The sequence below is a fragment of the Erythrolamprus reginae genome, chromosome 4, assembly GCF_031021105.1.
Source record: "Erythrolamprus reginae isolate rEryReg1 chromosome 4, rEryReg1.hap1, whole genome shotgun sequence".
Taxonomy (NCBI): Eukaryota; Metazoa; Chordata; class Lepidosauria; order Squamata; family Dipsadidae; genus Erythrolamprus; species Erythrolamprus reginae.
Genome location: NC_091953.1, coordinates 66045198 through 66067224, shown reverse-complemented (window position 1 = coordinate 66067224; position 22027 = coordinate 66045198). Strand labels below are relative to the sequence as shown.

Here is a 22027-nt window from a genome sequence, read left to right as displayed (position 1 = left end):
GCAGCCGCGCAAGCGGTTATGGATGTATCCAGATACACCCATATAACTTCTCCGTGGCAGCTTCCGATCCTCTGGAATCAACTGCCCACAGAGATTCGCACTGCCGCCACCCTGCTGGCCTTTCAAAAGGCTTTAAAAACTTGGCTTTGCCAGCAGGCCTGGGACCATTGAGCAACAACACTCTGCTCCGGCCAATAGTATGAATGACAGATGGATTAATGTTTTTTTTTAATATTGGGGTTTTAAATTTTGTATTTGGTTTTTATTGTTGTACGCTGTCCTGAGTCCGTCTGGAGAAGTGTGGCTTATAAATCAAAATAAAATAAAACAAATGCCTCCCTGATCAGTTTCAAGCCATTATTCTTCATCTGGCCTTCAGCTGCTTTGGAAAACAGGTTGATCCCTCCTCTCTGTAACAGCCCCTAAAGTATTGCAACACTGCCATTATGTCTTCTCTGGTCCTTCTCTTCACTAGACTAGCCATGCTCAACTCCTGTAACCATTCTTATGTTTTAGCCTCCAATCCCCTGATCACCTTTGTTGCTCTTCTCTGTACTCTTTCTAGTCTCAACATCTTTTTTGTAGTGTGGTGACCAAAATTGGATGCAGTATTCTAGGTATAATCTTACTAAGGGTTTATAGAGTGGTATTAGTACTTCATGTGATCTTGATTGAATCCCTGTTAATGCAATTTAGAATTGCATTCTGCATTCTAACCACTCTGTCATCACAGTTCTTAATGGCTTGCTAAAGCCAACTTTATACACGTCTTAAAGACACTAAGCTAAAAAAATCAGAAGATGGAGTTCTAATCCTCCCTAACCACAAAGACAGTTGGGTGACTCTGGGGCAGTCCCTCTCTCGTCCCTAGGAAAAAGGAAATGGCAAATTACTTCTGAAAATGTTACCAAAAAACTTGCCTGGACTTACTCACCAGGAGTCAACCTTTATTTGAAAGTGTGTGTGCGTGCACATACATACGCACACACACGGGATCATCTACCACCATCACACAAATTCTCCTACATTAGGCAGACAAAAATACACCAAACAAATATTCTGCATATTAATAAAGAAGAAAACAATTGGTTTTGGCTTCATCCGTTTTATTTAATGTGGTATATCTAATTGAGAAAAGTTAATTTCTTCTCATTGATCTGAACTGTTGCACAGTAGTTTGCCTCAATTATCAGAATACTTAATAATGTTCATATGGACTCTGTAAAAGGATTTACAAACATTCCCTATAATTAGGACTGTATTTGGAGCCATAGCCTCATTTCTTTAACTGATTACCTATGTGGTGTTCAATTATTCAGGAATTTGTAATATACCAGTGCTTATGGAATGTTAAGCAACCAGATATTCACAGTACTAATAATTCAATTTAAATTAGAAAAATAAATGGAATTCTATTGTGCTGTTCTCAATTCCCAAAATAGGTTCTCTAGAGTTAGTCATACTAGTGATTCAAATCCAATTGTACAACTTTAACATGCTAAATCATATTTGCAAATTCATGATATAATCATTGAAAACATTCTGATAATAGCTGATAAATACTTTAAATATTTGAATCATTAAATCCAATTTGTTTAACAATGGGTGATGTTCAGAATATAAAACAATTGTCAATGACAATGCACTATATGGAGAAGAGTTTGACATAAAAGGATCCAGATCCAATGTGTAGATGCTCCAATTCAGAAATTTAAGTAAATCCTCTAAAATATGTCTACATTCTGTGCCAAATTTTGTCATCAACTGTAATATTCCTAAAAGATATTGCTTTTGTTATTAACAATCCATTTCATTTGCCTGTCAGCCTTAACAAATTTTTTATCATGGCTCCAATACCGTCAAAAACGTGATGTAATTCAGTTTCACACATAAATGCCGGTGTAGTAACTACCTTGTTGGTATTGTCCACATGCGCTTCGTGAAAGGCAGTTAAGGTAATTAGCAAGAGTGAATAACATTGTAAATTAATTTCCTTCTATTGACAAAAATATCTTCCTATAGATGACAATAGTTGGCCAAATTTATCTTGTTTCAGAAACTAGGCAGGGTTGAAGGTGGTTACCATTTGAATGGAAATACTAGAAATATTGTTTGGATTGGGAAGACAATAAATAAATATTCTGAAAGAAAGTGTTAAACTTTGTTGTTAGCTGCTCAGAGTCTATTTCGGAGTGAGCGACATATAAATGCAATAAATGAATGAGTGAGTGAGTGAGTGAGTGAGTGAGTGAATGAATGAATGAATGAATGAATAAATAAACAAACAAACAAACAACAAATAAATAAATAAATACCATTCTCACGTTATCTCCATAAGAACTGCATATTAATCACCAAACATAAGCTCAGCTTCAGGAACAGATTTTTCACATTTGGGTTGCAAAAACCTAGACAATTAGCAAACCTCAGCAACATCATTGTCTAGTAGTAATATGGTTTTTGCAGTCTATATATAGTACCCATATTGGAAGGGGTGATTTGTTTAGCTCCATGTAATATAAGTTTTAAACATTTATTGAAAAAGCAGGTATGCATTTCATAACAATTTAAAGCATAATAAGGTCTCAACCCTTTATTGTTCCAATGTCTAGTTAAGAGCCTGGCCTTTCTAATAAAAAATGGAAAGAAGGGCGTATAACTAGAACATACTAACAACAAATAACTCAAAATCTGCAGGGATAATATCAGTAAAGCTAAGGGTCAGAATGAACTAAGTCTTGCACCAATTATTATTATGTCAGTACAACACAGCAAACGAGATCACTATGCTGGATTTCGTATTTCATCACCAGTCAGGCGCTTCCCAAGCACCTAGGACTGCGTGATGTAGCGGCGAATTATGTTTGCCGATCCCAGTAAAGCGGCCTTTTGCCATTGACAGATGGAGATTTTGTCAATTCTGATGGTTTTCAAATGTCCGCTGAGATCCTTTGGTATTATTATTATTATTATTATTATTATTATTATTATTATTATTATTATTACTCAGTGCGGCATACAAATGCAGGGCGGCATACAATGAGGGTGAATATTCATTCTCTGAGCTTGTAGGTTGGTTTCTGAATGTTTCGTTACCAGGCTAGGTAACATCTTTAGTGAAGTTTAGAGGGAAAAACTGTAACGAAATGTTTGGAAATCAACTCACAAGCTCAGAGAATAAAGCTTCATCATCATCCCACACCTATGATCTGATCTCAAAGCAACTGAAAGAGAAATCTGGAGTACAGGGGAATTGCCAGAGGAACGAAAAAATGAGCCAATGTGGTTCCAATCCCCCAAAAGGAGAAAAAAGTGGATCCAGGAATCTAAGTCCAATCAGTTTGACTTCAGTAGCTAGGAAAACAGATAACCAGGAGTGATCCTCTAAAGAACTATATCTACGTGGAGGAAAGCATGCAATGTGATACCTCAAGGTTCTGTCTTGGTACTTTTCAACATCTTCATAAATGATCAAGATGAGAGGACTAAAGGGTGCTTATCAAATTTGCAGATAACGTAACGCTGAGCTGGGGGGAATTGCTAACACTTTAAAAGATAGATTCAAGATTCAGAAGGCTCTTGACAGACTTGAGCACTGGGCCCTATCCAACAAGATGCAGTTCAGTGGTGAGAAAAGTAGGGTCCTTTTACATTTAGGCAAGAAGAATGAAATGCAGACAAAATAGGCAGTACATGGTTCCACAATAGTGCCAGTGAGAGGGATCTAGGTATTCTCGTGACTGCTTAAGTATGAGTCAGTAGTGTACTGAAACTGCCCAAAAAATAAATGCAATCCTGTTTGTTGATTATGTCTGCATCAACAAACAGATAACATCAAGAATTCATGGGAAGGGATTGTACTGTTCTACATAGCACTAGTGAGGCTGCACTTGGAATATTGCATCCAGTTATCATCACCATGATACCAAAAAAAATACTAAGGCCCTAAAAAGAGTACAGAGAAGAGCAACAAAGATGATAATGGATCTGGAGACTAAATTGTATGATGAAATATGTTTAGCCTAATGAAGTGAAATAACAAAAATGTGAAAGAAGCAATAGAGGGAAATTCAACCTGGAACTAAGAAGAAATTTCTTGACAGTGACAACAATTAATCAATAAAATAGCTTGCCTCCCAGAGCTGTGAGTTCCATATTGGTGGAGGTTTTGAAGGAAAGATTTGTCTGGGATGGTGTAAGGACTCCTATCTTGCGCAGGAGGTTGGACTAGAAGACTTCTAAGTTCCCTTCCAGCCTATAAATTTGACTCTATAATTCTGCCTCAAGGTAGTCAAACCGAACATGAAAAGGATATTGTTACGTCTTTAGGGCAGTGTTTTCCTCCCATGGCTTTAATGGCCCCAGCAGTGCTAGCGTGAGGCCACTTCCCGCCTTGTTCTTGTTCTTGACCTACAGTGACTTCAGTGCCAGGTAGAACTTTTGCAGCCAAGACGGGGGAAATACAGCACAACCTAAAAGAGAGCCAATACACAATTTACAAGCAGAGTTCAACATAAAATGATTATGTTCAGTCAAGATTAATAATGGAAAATGTATCTGATATTATAAAATATTTTAGTGATTAGATATTTAGAGATAGCTTTGATTATTTATTTATTTGATTTCTATGCCGCTCAATTCCAAAAGACTCAGGACTCATTATTGTGCTCCATACAGCAGACACTTTGCATGTTATATACAGTTACAGATAAACCAAGAATTATTGGTTGCAAAACATAACCCCAAAATTCAGGTTGGTTTATCTGCAGATGGGCTTATCTATGAGTATATATTATAATTTTTTAAAATTACCACCTATACATGTGTTCATTTTTTTCAATATATTCCGAAGGGCTTCATTTGTTATCTTGTTATCAATATAAATTGCTTTCTAGAATATATTCCATTTTTTAAAAAAAATAATTGCCTAATCTTGGATAATTTTGGATACTTTGGACTCTAGTATTTTAAATTCATTTCAATCATATAGCTGGAATGTGGTTCAAGTCTACCTAGTGGAATTAAATTTGATGGACACATGGTGATTTTGGGATTTAGCCCCTGATATTTTTTTTCAACTATCCACATTTTTTATTTGACTATTTTTTAATATCTCAACCATTATGTCATTGGGTAGACTGCTATACTATAAATTTTATTTTTTTTATCTGGCTATATTATGTAACATTATTTTAAGGAAAATTTGTTCTACAATTTCAAGATGGCATTTAAATGCACAGCTACTTTAAAGAGCGTTAAACAGATGCTTTTTCTGAATTCCTTTAGTTCTGACATATCTGTTGCCCTTCTAATATAAAATATTATTCAAAATCCTTGAAAATTGGCAGGAAACAAGTTTAATGAATTAATTTTAGTGAACAGTTTAAACTGGCCTAATTAAATGACAACCCCATCCCCCAAACTACTATTGACTGTGACTTGCCAAGTGCCTAACCAATCTGGTTTTGAAGTTCTAGGCTTGTAAATTCATTTTACTTAAGAGAATCACCACAAGTAACTTTCTGACTGAAGGGAGAGCTATGAAAGGCTCTTTGCCAAAGAATATTTAAATATGTGACATACCCAATGGGCTTCCCTGATTTGTGGAAGTCTTTCAGCACACGCTCAATGTCTTTGTTAACTTTACAGTCTTTCCCATCCACAGAAAAGGTAGATCTGCCACAAGAGAAACCCATACAATGCATTACAGTTCTGAGATACACATCCACACTCGGTAACCTACAAGGTATGAACACTTGAAATAACCAATTTTTTTTTACATTCATAAATGCAAATACAGTACTGTTCCTTTAACGTGGAAATACTTTTTCCAACAAAAATGTCAGGAATAGCAAACTCAATCTTTCCACTTCTTCATTGGGAAAAAATAGAAGTTGAGAGACAAGGATTTATCAATACATTATATATTAATATTTCTCCTTTCTATCCTATAATTCCAGGATTCTCCTGCTTCCAAAAATTCAGGAAAGGGAATATTAATTATCCCTTGCTTTTTTCTTAAAAGGTGGAACTTAGAGATTCTTTTCTTTGTTCTGCTATCTCTGAGATTTTAAACAAGCCTCCATAAGAAAGAACAGAAAATGTTTCTTTCTGTAATTGCCTTGCCAGGGACACGATTTGTAACCAATTGGGAAGAAAAAGTTTCCCGTAAGTAAGAAATGACACAATTGTCACTATCTTATTAGTGTATATGTTGATGGATGTTGGATAGATGTCAAAGAGGGGAGAAAAGAGAAAGCAACTAAATAAACGATAATGTGAATGAATGGAGGTAAATAAAATCAAGAGTAGGGGATTATTGGTCTAAAGCTCTAAATCAGTGATGGTAAACCTTTTTTCTCTTGGGTGCCTAAAGAACATATGTCTGCACTATCGTGCATGCACAAGTGCCCACACCCATAATTCAATGCTTGGGGGAGGCAAAAATAGCTTCCTCCACCCACGAGGCCCTCTGGAAGCCAGAAATGGCCTGTTTCCAAACTTCAAGTGGGCCTGGTAGGCTCGTGTTTCGCTCTCCCCAGGCTCCAAAGGCTTCCCTGGAGCCAAAGGACAGTAAAAATGCCTCTACCCCATCCCAAGGCTCTCTGAAAGCCAAAAACACCCCCCCAGAGCCTCTGTGCGAACCAAAAATCAGCTGGTCAGCACACACATGCATGTTGAAGCTGAGCTTCTGTGACAGCAGATATGGCTTCACATGCAACCTATGGCACCCGTGCCATAGGTTCGCCATCACTGCTCTAAGCCATTAAGTTACAGCTAACTTAAACTGAATAAAAATTATGGTATGTGTGCTTCAAAGGCAAGCATAGCAACAGTCATAAAGCTGTTTTAATGAATTGAATTGGTATGCTTTTTTTCAGGCTTGCATAGAATCACACACACACACACAAAAAAAGGCACAGCTCCTCTGATGTGTTTATGCTTCCTGATTCTTCAGCCTGCTCTTCTAAGTACTTTTAAATGCATTTACAGAGTTAGTCCACACTAATATTTCCCAAATGTTGTCCTATAAAGCATTTTTCATATGCCACACTCAGGCCACTAAAGATTTCAGTAGATTGTAAATACCTCCATGGAAAGGAAAAAATTAAATTCTGAAATACTTAATAGATAATTGAATAAATAAGAAATGAGTACAGAACGCAATTTAAACGGACAATTAGCTCTTTCTTATATGAGAAGCTAACTTTGGCTTCAATGTGGAAAGTATCCTGAAAAACATTTTCCTCTCATGCAAGATAATAAGTCAACTGTGGCGCAGCTTAAGAGGTTGAAGGTTGTCAACAAAATTGAAATATAGATTTCCAACATGTTTGATACATTCATTACAAGAAATTATACTGTGTTAATTACTGCAACTAATATTGCAATCTTTCCTGAAGTAACCACAGTATATTCTCACTCCAAGACTAAGACATATAGAAAAGAGAGCAACTATTAATTCTGTTGGTTATGATTTGAGAAAGGATATTTAAAAGTACATTATACTAATTTCAATTCAGAGTTGCAGTTAGAGTTTATACTGCCTGCTATGTTATTTAATCACATCTGATTAGAATAGTAGTACCGTGTTTCCCCGATAGTAAGACACCCCCGATTGTAAGACGTATCGGGGGTTTCAGGGGGGTCGGCTAATATAAGCCGTACCCCGAAAGTAAGACATATGTCTTACTTTCGGGGAAACACGGGGGTATTGCCGGGGGGGGGAGCCCAATGACGTCGCTTCCAAGATCCCCGCGCGCCCCTCGCCTTCGCCTCGGCGCCACCGCCTCTTCCCCGGCTTGGCAAAGCGAAGGACGGCGCTGGTCCGAAGCGAGCCGAGCGGGCGGCGGCTTGCAGCGAAGGCGCTCGTCCCAGCAACCGAGTCCTGCTGAGGCTCGGCTGCAAACGGCCAGCGAGGCCGACCGGCTCCGAGGCGAGCGGCCGGAGCTGCGCCCTCCTTCGCCCGCCTCCTTTCCGTCAGCTCCCCGCGCGCCCCTCGCCTTCGCCTCGCCGCGGCGCCACCGCCTCTTCCCCGGCTTGGCAAAGCGAAGGACGGCGCTGGTCTGAAGTGAGGCGAGCGGGCGGCGGCTTGCTGCGAACGCGCTCGTCCCAGCAACCGAGTCCTACCGAGGCTCGGCTGCAAGCGGCCAGCAAGGCCGACTGGCTCCGAGGCGAGCGGCCGGAGCTGCGCCCTCCTTCGCCCGCCCGCCTCCTTTCCGGCAGGCAGGTGGGGCTGCCGAACTGCGCAGAGCGGCTCCTCCCCTCCAGACACACGCTTCCCCGACACGCGTCTGCGGCTCCACGCGTGCACCGAGGGAAATCCTTTGTGCCTTGCCGCAAGCCTCTCCCTGCCACCGCGCTGCCGAGGGAACCGCCGCCAGGGCTGCTGCCGCGCTGCCGAGCAGATCAGCTGCTGGGCAGCTGAAGAAACCTTCCCTGGGTCTTCCCCGCCGCCCACGCAAAGGGGAAACCCCGATCTTCGGCTCCTCGCCGCTGTGCCACCGAGAGGATCGCCGCCAGGGCTGCTGCCGCGCTGCCGAGCGGATCAGAGGCTGGGCGGCCGAAGAATCTTCCCTGGGTCTTCCCCGCCGCCCATGCAAAGGGGAAACCCCGATCTTCGGCTCCTCGCCGCTGCGCCGCCGAGAGGATCGCCGCCAGGGCTGCTGCCGCGCTGCCGAGCGGATCAGAGGCTGGGCGGCCGAAGAATCTTCCCTGGGTCTTCCCCGCCGCCCACGCAAAGGGGAAACCCCAATCTTCGCCTCCTCGCTGCTGCGCCGCTGAAAGGACCCTTTCAATTTTTTTCCAATGTAAGACATACCCCGAAAGTAAGACGTAGTGGGGCTTTTGGGGGTAAAAAGAAAGTAAGACACTGTCTTACTTTCGGGGAAACACGGTAGTAGTAACATATTGTGGCAACTTACAGAATTAAATACTCACAGATTTTTAGCAGCTCCAAAACCTCCAGGAAATACTACTGCATCATAGTCTCTTGCAGTAAGTCTAGCCAAGTCAATAATTTTCCCACGAGCGATCCTTGCTGATTCTGTTAAGACGTTTCTTAGGGGAATATAAATATAAATGCTTTTGGGGCATCACATTTTAGACTACTGGTTATCAATAAAGTTTTAAAAAAGAACAGAGTGCCTAATTTCTTCACATTACAAAAAACCTAAAATTATGCTGAAGGAGGAAATGAATGGAATTTTAAGATAATCACATTAAGAAGTCTTCTTCTTAAACAACGTGATAGTACTGAAGGAGCTTCTTGAATAAGAAAAAATGTCTTCAGGAAAAAAACAAAGTCCAGTTGCCTTTCGAAAAAGCACCTTTGGGACAACTTGATAGTTGTTGCAGAGTTACCAAACCTATTTCATAAGCTACGGTAGCTTTCTAATGGCTTGATTCCAGAAATGTGATCAGAAGAAGGGGGGGGGGGACTTCTGCCTCAAGAGAAAATGTTTCCAGTTCCCAGCTACCTCATGCAATATTTTAAACTTTTAAGCTTTTGAATTCTGGTATTGAAAAAAGATGCTTAAGAATACCAGGGACAGCCAAGAAAAAAACAAATAGATGACTGAACAAATCCACCAGAGTTCTCACTCAAGGCACAAATGATCAAGTTCAAATTAACCTACTATATTTTTCAGAATATAAGACACAGCTTTTTCTCCCTAAAAGAGGGTGGAAATGTTGGTGCATCTTATACACCAAATACAGCCATTTTTGCTGTCCCAAAGCCCCGCCCCAGTGTCCCATTTTTAGACAGTGGGTCTGGGAAGCCTGCAGACAGCTCCTGAGCGCTGGGGGATGGCAAAAATGGTCCCATTTTTGCAAACAAATGGGATTTTTTTGCCAGGTGTTTCACAAAAAAGGAGGCATTTTTGCCTTCCCCCAGTCTGGGGAAGTCTCTACAGGCTCCCCAGACCGTTTGCCCACTCATTTTTGTGAAAAAACGGCTGGAAAATGGCCCATTTTTCAAAAAAACAGGTCCATTTTTGCCAGCACCCAGGAATTCCCTGCAGGCTTCCTAGACCCTTTGCCCACCCAATGTTTGCAAAAAAAAAAAAAGGGCGAAAAATGGCTCATTCTTCACAAAAACGGGGTCATTTTTGCCTTCTAATTACCCCATCAAGCATGACTGGAGGAGCAATTCTTGGAGTTGAAATCCACTAGTCTTAAAGCTGTCAAGTTTGAAGATTAGGGGTGCAAGGGTATTCAAACTTGGCAAGTCTAAGACCTGTGGGGTTCAACTCCCATTCCTGAGTTAGCATGACTGGAAGGAGGAATTCTGGGAGTTGAAGTCCACAAGTCTTAAAGCTGTCAAGTTTGAAGTTTGTAAAAAAGTATACATGTTTGTAAAAAGTACTCTGTTACACTGGTATTTTATTAAAAAATAGATTACTACACCATTTGGTTCAGAATACTTCTTTCCTTGTTTTCCATCTCTAAAATCTAGGTGCGTCATATACTCTGGTGCATTTTATACTCTGAAAAATACGGTACTTCAGACACATGAGAAGACCCAGCTGTCTGGAAAAGTCTCTGGTGCTGGAAAAGGTGTAAGAGGTCAGGTCAACCAGCAGCATGCTTGATAGACTGTTACACTGGTGATGGAGGCAGCATTAAGGAAACTGAAGAACTAGGTTAGGGATCGAACATCATAGAGAAAATCTAAGTGGTCCCTAAAAGTCATGAACAACTTGATGGCACATCATTAGTCAAGCACATACTTTAGTAATTCTTACCTTGATTCCTTGTCAGCTGGCTGCCCTTTGCTGTGATCAACAACATGCATCTGAGAAATATTTGGGGCATACATGTCAACATTGGCTCCTCCTCGGCTCAAATGAACCATTATCCTACATATAAATGTAATAAATTATTATGATTCATCACATACTCAGTCAGATGTTTATACTGGATTTGTTACTATTACTAGAGTTCATCACACAGTCAGCTAGGAGTTTAGGCTGGTTTTGGCATTTTTATGACCTATGAAGTTTTTCCCAAGGGGCTGGGATAGGCAGATATTGATGTTTGGTGCCATCAAAGGTATCATTGCAGGATGCAAGATTTTCCAAGGAAAGCTGCCTTTTGCAATTTATTGGACCATGAGGTCTTTTTCTGCCGTCAGACTTCTATGTTTCTATGTTTCTATTGGTTTTGTCAATGCAGATGGTGTTCAAATGGCGCGCCAACTGACATGTTTAACCTTACATTCCAGCTGAGCCTGTCCTTCTCCTACACCAAGGTGCTTATTAATTTTAGTAATGCCTTTGCTCCCTTATATCAGTCTTTCTATTCTCCAGATCTTTCTTTTCTATTCTATCTCAAGGTATTGCCATATCCACTATCCAAACTTTTTCAGTATTTATTATCATTGAGACATTATAAAGCCAGAATGAGCCTCAATAAATACTCCATTAAATGCAAGTTTAATTTAAAATTTATTTATTAGATTTATATTCCACCCGTCTCTTCTTAGACGCTACTAAAAACCGATAGAAGGGAGAATGACATTCCAAACTATTCTAATGGAAAGTCACTTAATGCTAAAATGCTGTCTAGATAACTAGATTATCTACCGATCAGCTTTACTTATGGCAATGGAGGTTGTCCTTAAATGTTAAAAATACACTTACGCAGAGGCTTCATGGATTTCAGTGCCATCATAAACACCACAACCAGAAAGAACCTGTAATAAGAAATAAAAATAAAATAGTCTTTTCTAGATACTTCTTAATCTTGCTAAATTTATTGAACTTCAGATATAATAGAAGTCATAGCCTAACACAGCTTGAAAATCACAAAAAGTGATGAACCAACTTAAAGGAGGGAGCAAATATATCAGGAGATAAAATAATACACCCAGTCTTACAAATTATTTGCTTATACAGTGGTACCTCATGATACAAACCTTACGTCATAAGAACTTTTCGAGATACGAACCCGGGGTTCAGAATTTTTTTGCCTCTTCTTACGAACTTTTTTCACCTTATGAACCCACCGCCGCTGCTGGGATGCCCCGCCCTCCGGACTTCCGTTGCAAGCGAAGCACCCGTTTTTGCAATCCTGGGATTCCCCTGAGGCTCCCCTCCATGGGAAATCCCACCTCCGGACCTCCATGTTTTTGTGATGCTGCAATTTCACTGAGGCTCCCCTCGCTGGGAAACCCCACCTCCGGACTTCCGTTGCCAGCGAAATGCCCATTTTTGCGCTGCTGGGATTCCCCTGCAGCATCGCAAAAACACGGAAGTCCAGAGGTGGTGTTTCCCATGGAGGGGAGCCTCAGGGGAATCCCAGCAGCGCAAAAATGGGCGCTTCGCTGGCAACAGAAGTCCGGAGGCGGGGCATCCCAGTGGTGGCGGCTTGGGTTTGTAAGGTAAAAATAGTTTGGAAGAAGAGGCAAAAAAATCTTAAACCCCGGGTTTGTATCTCGAAACGTTTGTATGACGAGGGGTTTGTAAGACAAGGTATCACTGTACTTAAATTGTAATCCAGACAAATTCAATTTTGTCCCTCAACTCACTTCTTTTATCTATTTCCTGTAATCCTAGATGCTGCATAAAGTTGAGAGATAATCTTTAAAAAACTGTGCACTTGGTCATTACAATGAAGGTCTACAACTGGAAGCCTAGGTTTCAGCCAATCACTTCAACAGATAATTATGAGCAAGTCACTAATATACCAAATGGACACTTCATATAGGTGCTTCAAAAGGCAAATGTGCCATATTATCACTTATGGTGGGTGTGCCCTGTGGCAAGAAGTTATTGGAATAAAATCAAGACCTGGATAAAAGAAATGACAGAGTGCAATACTGTATAGAGTTAAGACTCGAGACATACCTACTGTGAATTATTAAGGGACAATACACTAAACCATCTCATCATCATACATGTATTAACTGCTGCTAGGCTAGCATTTGCATAGATTTGAAAGGATAGAAATCCCCTGACATAAAACATGATAATAAACAAATGGATGGTCTGTGCTGAAATGATGAGACTTATCTATGAAGTACAGAACAGAGAAGAGTGTTTTTCATCCTATGGGAAAAGTTTTATAAGTGGCTAGAAATTAAAACAAAGAAAGAAGCAAACAGAAATAAATAGTAATTGTAAATATTAACACCAATGGAAATTAATATTGTGTTAGTTTAATAATTTCATTGATAGTTATGTATAGAAATCTTTTTTCTTTTCGATGCTATAGAAATGTAAAATGTAAGGATGTTTATGTGCTTTGGTAATGTCTTTTATGTTTTTGTATTGTTTTTTAAAACTCAATTTAAAAAAATAAAAGGCAAATGTGTTTAGATATTTCCTTATACAAAAATTACACTCAGAAGTAATTTTATAGAGTTACCACTGGGGTCAACTCAGCTTCGGATGATTACAGGGGGATACACACACACACAAGTTGATCCTAGTGGTAACTCTACTAGTTACTTCAGTAATTTATGTGTAAGGTTATATTTAAACTTGTTTGTTATAAAACACCTATATGAAGTGTCCATTTATAAAACACCTATATGAAGTGTCCTGTTAAAAAATAGTGAATTGCTATATATACATATATAGTATATATACATACTGCTCAAAAAAATAAAGGGAACACTCAAATAACACATACTAGATCTGAATGAATGTAATATTCTCATTGAATACTTTGTTCTGTACAAAGTTGAATGTGCACAACAGCATGTGCAATATATGTATGCATGTATGTATGTATGTACCAGTATGTGGGGGGTTTTCCCTGTAGGATCACCCTGGTATATTGAAGGAATGTCACAGTTCCTTTTTGCCTCTAGGCCAAACCCCGGGCCATTTCAAGGCAGTTAATTTATTCATAGCCGACAAACTATATTCTGTATGTATCACATGTTTTTGCTGAATTTTTAAAATTAAGGGAGATCCTAGTCTCCCTTAATTTTAAAAATTCAGCAAAAACATGTGATACACATACACATACACACACACACATAATATGCACACACACATATATATCTTGAACATTGCCTTGTGAGAAGTCCTGCGACTTCGACCTAGACTAATCCTAAAATTCCTTAATTCCTGTGACTCCCTAATGGCCGAGTCAAGCCAAGGTCAGCCAGATGCAGTCATGTAACACAGGGGTCTCCAACCTTAGCAACTTTTAAGCCTGGAGGACTTCAACTCCCAGAATTCCCCAGCCAGCTTTGGAAGTTCGGGAGCTGAAGTCCTCCAAAGGCTTAAAGTTGCCAAGGTTGGGGACCGCTGAGGCCACATACCTGTGTGGAATTTCACTTGTTACCAATTTTTGACGACGCGCGCGCATCCCATTTGACTCCAATTGCGGCTGATTCCCAGTCTTGGAAAAATGAACCCAAGGCTGACTTGCGGTGTTTAGTTTTGCCGCTGGGCTGAAGTCTCTTTTGGGGGCGTCCGAGAAAAACAGCTGCCGAAGGAGCGCCGGCAGAGTCCCGCCGCGCGTCAGAGCGTTCTCAAAAAGGACCCCTCCCGGCTACGCTTCCTCCTCTTCCTCCTCCTCCTGGCAGCCATGAGGCCGCCGCTGCCTTTGCCGCGGAGGCGAAACTCACCACAGCCACTTTCGCCTTATGGCGATGCGCCGAGGAGTGAAAGGGCGAGCTGGAAGCAGGGGCTCCCTTCGTGAGCACGAGCACCGAGGACAGGAGGGGCGAACGGCAGCTGGCGAATTTAGCAGCCCACATCTTGAGTGCGAGGAAACAACCGAACCGGAGAGGAACCGAAGGCTCCGCTGCCACCGAAGCCTTGTAAAGTGACTTTCCCAAAGGCTGAGTTTCCGAAGAGGACGCCGCAGCACCACCTGGTGGTCGGAGGATTTATTCCAGGTCACTGCCTCCTTAATCGCTTTAGGTAAGAGGTCTCCAACCTTGGCAACTTTAAGCCTGTAGGACTTCAACTCCCATTTTTGCTTGCTGTGGGATTCCCGGAGTTGAAGTCCTCCAGGCTTAAAGTTGCAAAGGTCGGAGAGCCCTGCTTTAGGTTGTTGCCAAGAGGAGTAGTGTAATTTCTGACATAAACACTTTAGAAAATGTCCAGAGATACTTTACTAGAAGAGCCCTTCACTTCTCCACTTGCAACGGAATACCCTACGCCAGTGTTTCCCAACCTTTTTTGAGCCGCGGCACGTTATTCACATTTACAAAATCCTGGGGAACATTGAGCGGGGGGGGGGGGCTAAAAAAAGTTTGGACAAAAAACCCCACTCTTCCTCCCTTCCGCCCTATTTCTGTCTCCCTCCCTCTTTCTTTCCCTCTCTCTCTCCATCCCTCTTTCTTTCTTCCTCTCTCTTTTGCTCTTTAACTCTCCCTCCTTCCCTCCCTCTATGTCTTTCCCTCTCCCTCCTTCCCCCCTCTTTCTCTCTTTCTTGCTTTCTCTCTCTTGCATTCTTTCTCCCTCTCTTTCTCTCTCTCTCTTTCTCTGTCTCTCTTGCTACCTCTCTTTTATTCTCTCTTGCTTTCTCTCTCACACTTTCTCTCTCCCTTGCTTTCTCCCTCTCTCTTTCTCTCTTGCTTTCCTTCTCTCTTTCTCTTGCTTTCTTTCTCTCTCTCTCTTGCTTTCTTTCTCTCTTTCTCTCTCTCTTTCTCTCTCGTACATCACGCCAGCAACAGAGAGAGAAAGAGAGAGAGCAGAGAGAGAGTGGAGGGTGGCTTGCCAGTCCGCGGCCCCCTGGATCAGCGGCCCCACATGGCCCCAGCACGGACTCCGCCATCGCCTCTGCCCCCGTCCGGCTCTGCAGCTAAGAGGCAGCAGCCACATCCACCCCTTCAGATACCCATTCTATATAAACTTATACCAACCATTCTTTTGGCTGTGGCGAGGGCGTTTGCCCAGGTCCACCTGGTGCACCAGTTGCGGCCCTATTTGGACAGGGTGTCACTGCTCACAGTCGCTCACACCCTCATCACCTCAAGGTTCGATTACTACAACGCTCTCTACATGGGGCTACCTCTGAAAAGTGTTCGGAAACTTCAGATCGTGCAGAACGTGGCCGCGAGAGCCATCGTGGGGCTTCCTAGATTCGCCCACGTTTCTGCAACACTCCGTGGCCTGCATTGGCTGCCAATCAGTTTCCGGACACAATTCAAAGTGTTGGTTATGACCTTTAAAGCCCTGCATGGCATTGGACCAGAGTACCTCCGGAACCGCCTGCTACCACACAAATCCCAGTGACCAATAAGGTCACACTGAGTTGGCCTTCTCCGGGTCCCGTCAACCAAACAATGTCGTTTGGCGGGCCCCAGGGGAAGAGCCTTCTCTGTGGTGGCCACGACCCTCTGGAATCAACGCCCCCCGGAGATTAGAACTGCCACCACACTCCTTGTCTTTCGTAAATTACTCAAGACCCATCTATACCGCTAGGCATGGGGGAGTTGAGACACCTTTCCCCCAGGGTTGTTTTTTATATTTATGTTTGGGTTTGTATATGTTGTTTGCTTTTTAAAATATGATAGGGTTTTATGTGCTTTTTAATATTAGATTTGTTTTCGCTGGAATATTGTTTTCATTATTGTTGTGAACCGCCCCAAGTCTTCGGAGAGGGGCGGCATACAAATCTAATAAATTGAATTGAATTGAATTGAATTCTGTTGGATTGTATAATGAAAGCAACTTGGTGGAATTGCGGATCCCTGCAGCTTTGAGTCCGTCCCTTGGAAAACCTTAACCCAGGAATGCACCTCTTTTGTGATTTGCGGCTGCATTGGTGTTGACAATTTAAATTTCCTTCTGGCATTTTTTTTTTTAAAGGAAGCACTATCTGCATTATAGCCTCATGTCTTGTATTGGCCAGTTCAAAACTTTCAGAACACCAAAAAACACCAAACCCCATTTTGTTATGGTTTCAAATTACTATATTAATTTGATTCTTTTTGTTTGTTTTTATTGTCCTAAATGTGGTTTTATATTCTGTAAGGCGCCTTGAGTCACCATGGGCGAATAGGTGGCAATATAAATTAGAGAGAGAGATAAACCCACCACCATTAGAATAGCATTTTAGAAAGGCACAAGGCTCATTACACAACCTCCTACGGCATCCCAGAACCCTATAAAAATCCATGTACTCATCAATCCAATTTGTCAGCTGTCCCAGAACTACATGCTGCTGTTGGTTCTGATCATCAATAAACAGAGTCCTTCTTTCCAATCAGCCTCCATTTTATTTCCAGCATCTTTCTCCCAGCTTAGAACGGAACCGGATTTTTCTTCCAACAATTTGCCACCTAGATGGGACTCCAAGTGAACCTGGCCAAAGGACCTCACCCAGGTAAGTGTCCACCTTGCCAGCAGCAGAACCCTGCATCTGTGGGTAAGCCCTCCTGGATCTTGGCTGTTTGGAGCAAGGGTAGTAAAGGGAGTTTTGAGTCTTGAGCTCAACACGCTGCTTGGAAAGAAGGTGAATACCTCTAAACTTTAATTTTTAAAGCCAAGGAGAGTGAGGGAAATGTGTGCATGGATCCTGCTACCTCTGTGCGTTTCCTAGCTGCAAACAAATTTATTTATTTATTTATTGTTAGAGTTGAAAGGGACCATGACAGCCATCGAGTTCAACCCCCTGCACAAGCAGGAACCCTATAGTACACCAGTCAAGTGGCAGTTCAATCTTCTCTTTAAAATGTCCAGAGTGTTGGAGTTTACAACGTCCGCTGGTAGGTTGTTCCATTGGTTGATCGCTCTGACCGTCAGGAAGTTCCTCCTTATCTCCATGTTGAATCTCTCCTTAGCTATTGCTAAGAGGGGTTTCTCCCAGGTTGTATGTGTGTCCAGGATTTTTTCTGCCTAGGTGAAGGACTTTGCTCTTGTCGATGTTAAACATCATTTTGTTGGTGTGGGCCCACTGTGTTAGTCTGTCTAGGTCTTTCTGTAATTTGAGCCTGTCTTCTGGGTATTGGCTACTCCCGCCAACTTGGTGTCGTCTGCGAATTTGATCAGTTGCCCTTCTATTCCCTCGTCCAAGTCGTTGATGAAAATGTTGAAGAGCACAGGGCCCAGGACTGAACCCTGTGGTACCCCACTGCCTACGTTCTCCCATGTGGATTTGAAACCGCTGAGGACAACTCGTTGGGTGCGGTTGGTCAGGCAGCTATTGATCCATCTGCATGTGTTGTAGTCTACTCCGCTTTTTTCTAATTTGTTGATTAGGACAGCGTTTCCCAACCGGTGTGCCGCGGCGCCCCTAGGAAGCTCCAGCTGGGCGGGGCACTGACGGTGCTGGACCGCCGTATCCGGCGTTCTCCTGCTGGGCCCCAAAGAAGGAAGGCGGGAAAAAGGAGGCAGGGGCAGGGAGGTGCGGCAGTAGGAGTAAAGGGAGCCGCGGCTGCCCCTGCCTCCCCACGGTGCCTCCGGCCAAACACGCCCCTGGCTTCTCCGCCCTGCCCCATTGCCCGCCCGATCCGCCCACTCTCCTCCGCCGCCGCCACCTCAAGCCTTGGGGAGCGATCCGCCCCCTCTCCTCCGCCGCCGCCTCCTGCCTTGGGGCGAGCAATCCAGGAGTCCGGGACTGTGTGGCTTTGCGCCATGAAGAGAAAACGGCCGACTTTTTCCTGCTGCCGTTTTCTCTTCATGGCGCAAAGCCACACAGTCCCGGACTCCCGGATTGCTCGCTTCTCCGGTCAGCAAAGCCATCTGCCCAGGAAAGCGCCGCGCTGGCCGGAGAAGCGAGCAATCCGGGAGTCCGGGACTGTGTGGCTTTGCGCCATGAAGAGAAAACGGCAGCAGGGAAAAGTTGGCCGGGCTAACGGGAGGCGGCGCGAGGCCGGGCGCTGGGGACGTCTGGGAGGGCGAGGAGGCTGATGGCTGCTGCGCACTCCACTCTCTCTCCGGCTCTCTCTCGCTCTTTCTTTTTCTCTCTGTTGCTGGCGTGGTGAACAAGAGAGAAAGAGAGAGAGAGAGAAAAAGGAGGGGAGAGAGAATGAGAGAGAAAGAAAGCAAGAGAAAGAGAGGGAAATAAAGCAAGAGAGAGAAAGAAAGGGGGGAAGGAGAGGGAAAGACATAGAGGGAGGGAAGGAGGGAGAGAGAAAGAGAGCAAAAAAGAGAGGAAGAAAGAAAGAGGGATGGAGAAAAAGAAGGGAAGGAAGGAAGAGAAAGAGGGAGAAAGAGTGAAATGGAGGAAGAGATATTTTTTTTGTCCAAAATTTTCTTTAGCGCCCCCCCCCCCCCCCAGTTCAGTGTTCCCCAGAATTTTGAAAACATGAATAATGTGCCGCGGCTCAAAAAAGGTTGGGAAACACTGGATTAGGAGATAGTGGTCGACTTTGTCGAAAGCTTTGCTGAAGTCTAAGTATATGAGATCCAACGTGTTGCGCTGGTCTACTGATTTGGTTATGGTCTTGAAAAAGGATATGAGATTGGTTTGACATGATTTGTTTCTGACAAACCCGTGTTGGCTGTTGGATATTATCTTGTTTGTTTCCAGGTAGTGGCAAAGCTGTTTTTTAATTATTTTCTCCAGTATTTTTCCAGGTATTGAAGTCAGACTAATAGGTCTGTAGTTGCTTGGATCCGTCTTTTTCCCATTTTTGTGGATGGGAACTACGTCCGCTCGTTTCCAGTCTTCTGGTAGGTCTCCAGTGGCCCAAGATTTTTGGTAGATGAGAAGAGGTTCCGCTGTACAACCCACAGACCTTGGAAACCAAGGGGGTTTGGCCAGCGTACAGGACCTTCTGTAGGGAGAAGGGAAACTATAAAAATGGAATGGAAAAGTGGGTGAGTTAAACCTGGGCAACTACCTGGGAGGTCACTGAGCAGAACTGCTCAGGGCATCATTACCCTTGCTTAGAAGAGCATGGTTCTTCCCAGACTCTCCTGGTCTGAAAACTGAGGTGGGAAAGGCTGTGGAAGGAGCAGCACATACTCACTGCAGGGGAGCAGGTCCTCCCAGACCCCTTTTTGGTCCGAAAAGCATAGTGGGAGTTCCCAGGAAAGGAGGTGCCTTTACTCTGATAGGGAACCAGAGTCCTCCCAGATGCTTTTTTGGCGGGGCGAAAACTGAATAGCAGGGCGGAAGCTCATTAGACTTAATGAGATAAATAGCTCTAGCTCAAGGGTCAGGATAACCCTAACTCTGTAGGAGACTTGCTCAATGCCTGGAATGAGAGGCTTATGCCCATCCTGGCTGGTATGACAAAGAAATGAGCCAGGAAGTTGTGTAAGGAGTGGGCTTTGCTCACGGACAAAGCTAGAAAATTTGGCTAAATACAGTAAAGGTACAGTACTTAAAAGAAAATGAAAATATAGTAACATTGAGTTTCCCCTCTTTTAAGCAATTAATGTTTGTTAAAGATTTTTGCTTTTCCTAAATTTAACTGAGATTTCTGGTGAGAATGACTAGGGTGTGAGTTCTACTGTCCTTTTCTTTTGTCTTTCTGTGTATGTGTGTAAAGGTCTTGGTACAGTATGTTAGATAAATGTAACTATTAAATGTCTCTAATCCCTAGAGACAAAAATTCTAAACTGTTAGAAAAAAATTGTTAAAACCATAAAAGAAAAATATCTTCATCCAAGTTTGCCTGGCCAGCAAAACATGAGGAAGAGGGCAGTCTATTTTTTCTTCCCTCTTCCCTTTAACAAACAAACAAAAATTGTGTTTGCCCAAGGTTGTCAGGAGGGAATGTTTCAAGTTCATTTAGAAGTTGTTACTGTATGTATTTAAGTGGGTTTTCTGTCTATTTAACAAGTATGGTGTCAACTTATGTCTTTTCTGAACAAAACAAGACTCTAGGGGGAAAAAATACGCCAGGCAACAATTCCAGGATAACAGAATTACTTCATTTATTCTTGCCTTTCTACTGTTAAACCAATAGAATTTCTTCATAATTTCTATTAAGGCTATAATATCAGAAACAAAAATTCCAAAGCATTTTTGGCTACCACAGATGCACTATTACATACCGTACTAACAATTTCACAGTATATGGAATCCAAACACCTCCTGTGAAACTTTGAATAGGTTTTCAATGATTTCAAACAAGAGCTTTTGGTGAGCCACCATGCTGAACAGGACACACTGCAACTGAGAGTAATGCGCAAATGGAAAATTTGGACTACCAAAATCTCTTTTGGAGTAAGGAGATATCACAAACTTGCCATATGTGATATGGACAGCTGGATTGGTGTTTTTATGTGAGCAGATGGCAGGAATTGTATTTTTGCAGTCAGCTTACAATTGGCTGAGAGTTGCAGGATTTCATCATGATTATAGCTGCTAAATGTCCTCTATGCAAACTCTTAAGTTTGACCCGGGTTCATCTCCTAATCACATTTATTTTTGTTGTTTAAAAAATGAGAACATTCAGACTGGCAAGTTTTATTGAAATCGTTGAGAGAGTTTTTCTACAAGCCTTTTTTTAAAAGCTGAAATACAAGTTTAAATATTTGTAAGAAGAAAACATTGTGGCCTTTAGAGCAAAAGGATTCTTAATATTAGCTTTAGAATTGTTTAAACCGATTAAGAGCTTAGATGGACTTGCTTTAAGACTTTGAAGTTAACTGAAAGGATCTTTTCTCATGAGAAATGTCTATGTTTGGAAACACTATAAGGCATCAAATGGTTACTTTAAAAAGAGATTTTTAATGAATGGGCGCAGGAAGCCTTCCAGTTATTTACCTTTACAAAAGAATCAGGTGTTAATGAAGTGAACAAAAGGTGTTCAACAAGTTCTGTTGAATAAAACTGAAATTGATTTGCAGGTGGACTAAAAACTAATAACTTACAAGGAACAGTGAGAAATAACAGATTTGCAAATGAAACTGATGATGGCTTAATAATTGAAATCAACCTATAAATAACTAACTAGAAGAGTAATCTGGGTAATTTTTTACATTAAATTTACATAAGTGTTTTGCTGAAGTTGCCACACTGGAATTTTACAGAGTAGATTCACAAAAACACCAAGAATTTTGGCAGGAGAGACAAGTTTCTATAAAGGATTTCTAGAAAGTCTGTGGTTATTTTAAGACAATGAATGTTTTTGGGGTTTGTTTGCCCCCTCTGCCCC

The 22027-nt window shown here is 42.2% G+C and overlaps 1 protein-coding gene across 1 annotated transcript; it reads right to left on the bottom strand.

Moving 5' to 3' along the window:
• Window positions 1-1089: 1089 nt before the first annotated feature.
• On the bottom strand, window positions 1090-14849 carry GATD3 (glutamine amidotransferase class 1 domain containing 3). Its single transcript, XM_070750511.1, has 7 exons — window positions 14588-14849; window positions 11646-11698; window positions 10749-10862; window positions 8941-9060; window positions 5584-5676; window positions 4316-4472; window positions 1090-1939 (listed from the first exon to the last, which is right to left on the bottom strand). The coding sequence occupies exons 1-7, from the start codon at window positions 14717-14719 to the stop codon at window positions 1811-1813; spliced, it is 798 nt and encodes a 265-aa protein (XP_070606612.1). The 5' UTR covers window positions 14720-14849; the 3' UTR covers window positions 1090-1810.
• Window positions 14850-22027: the final 7178 nt, after the last annotated feature.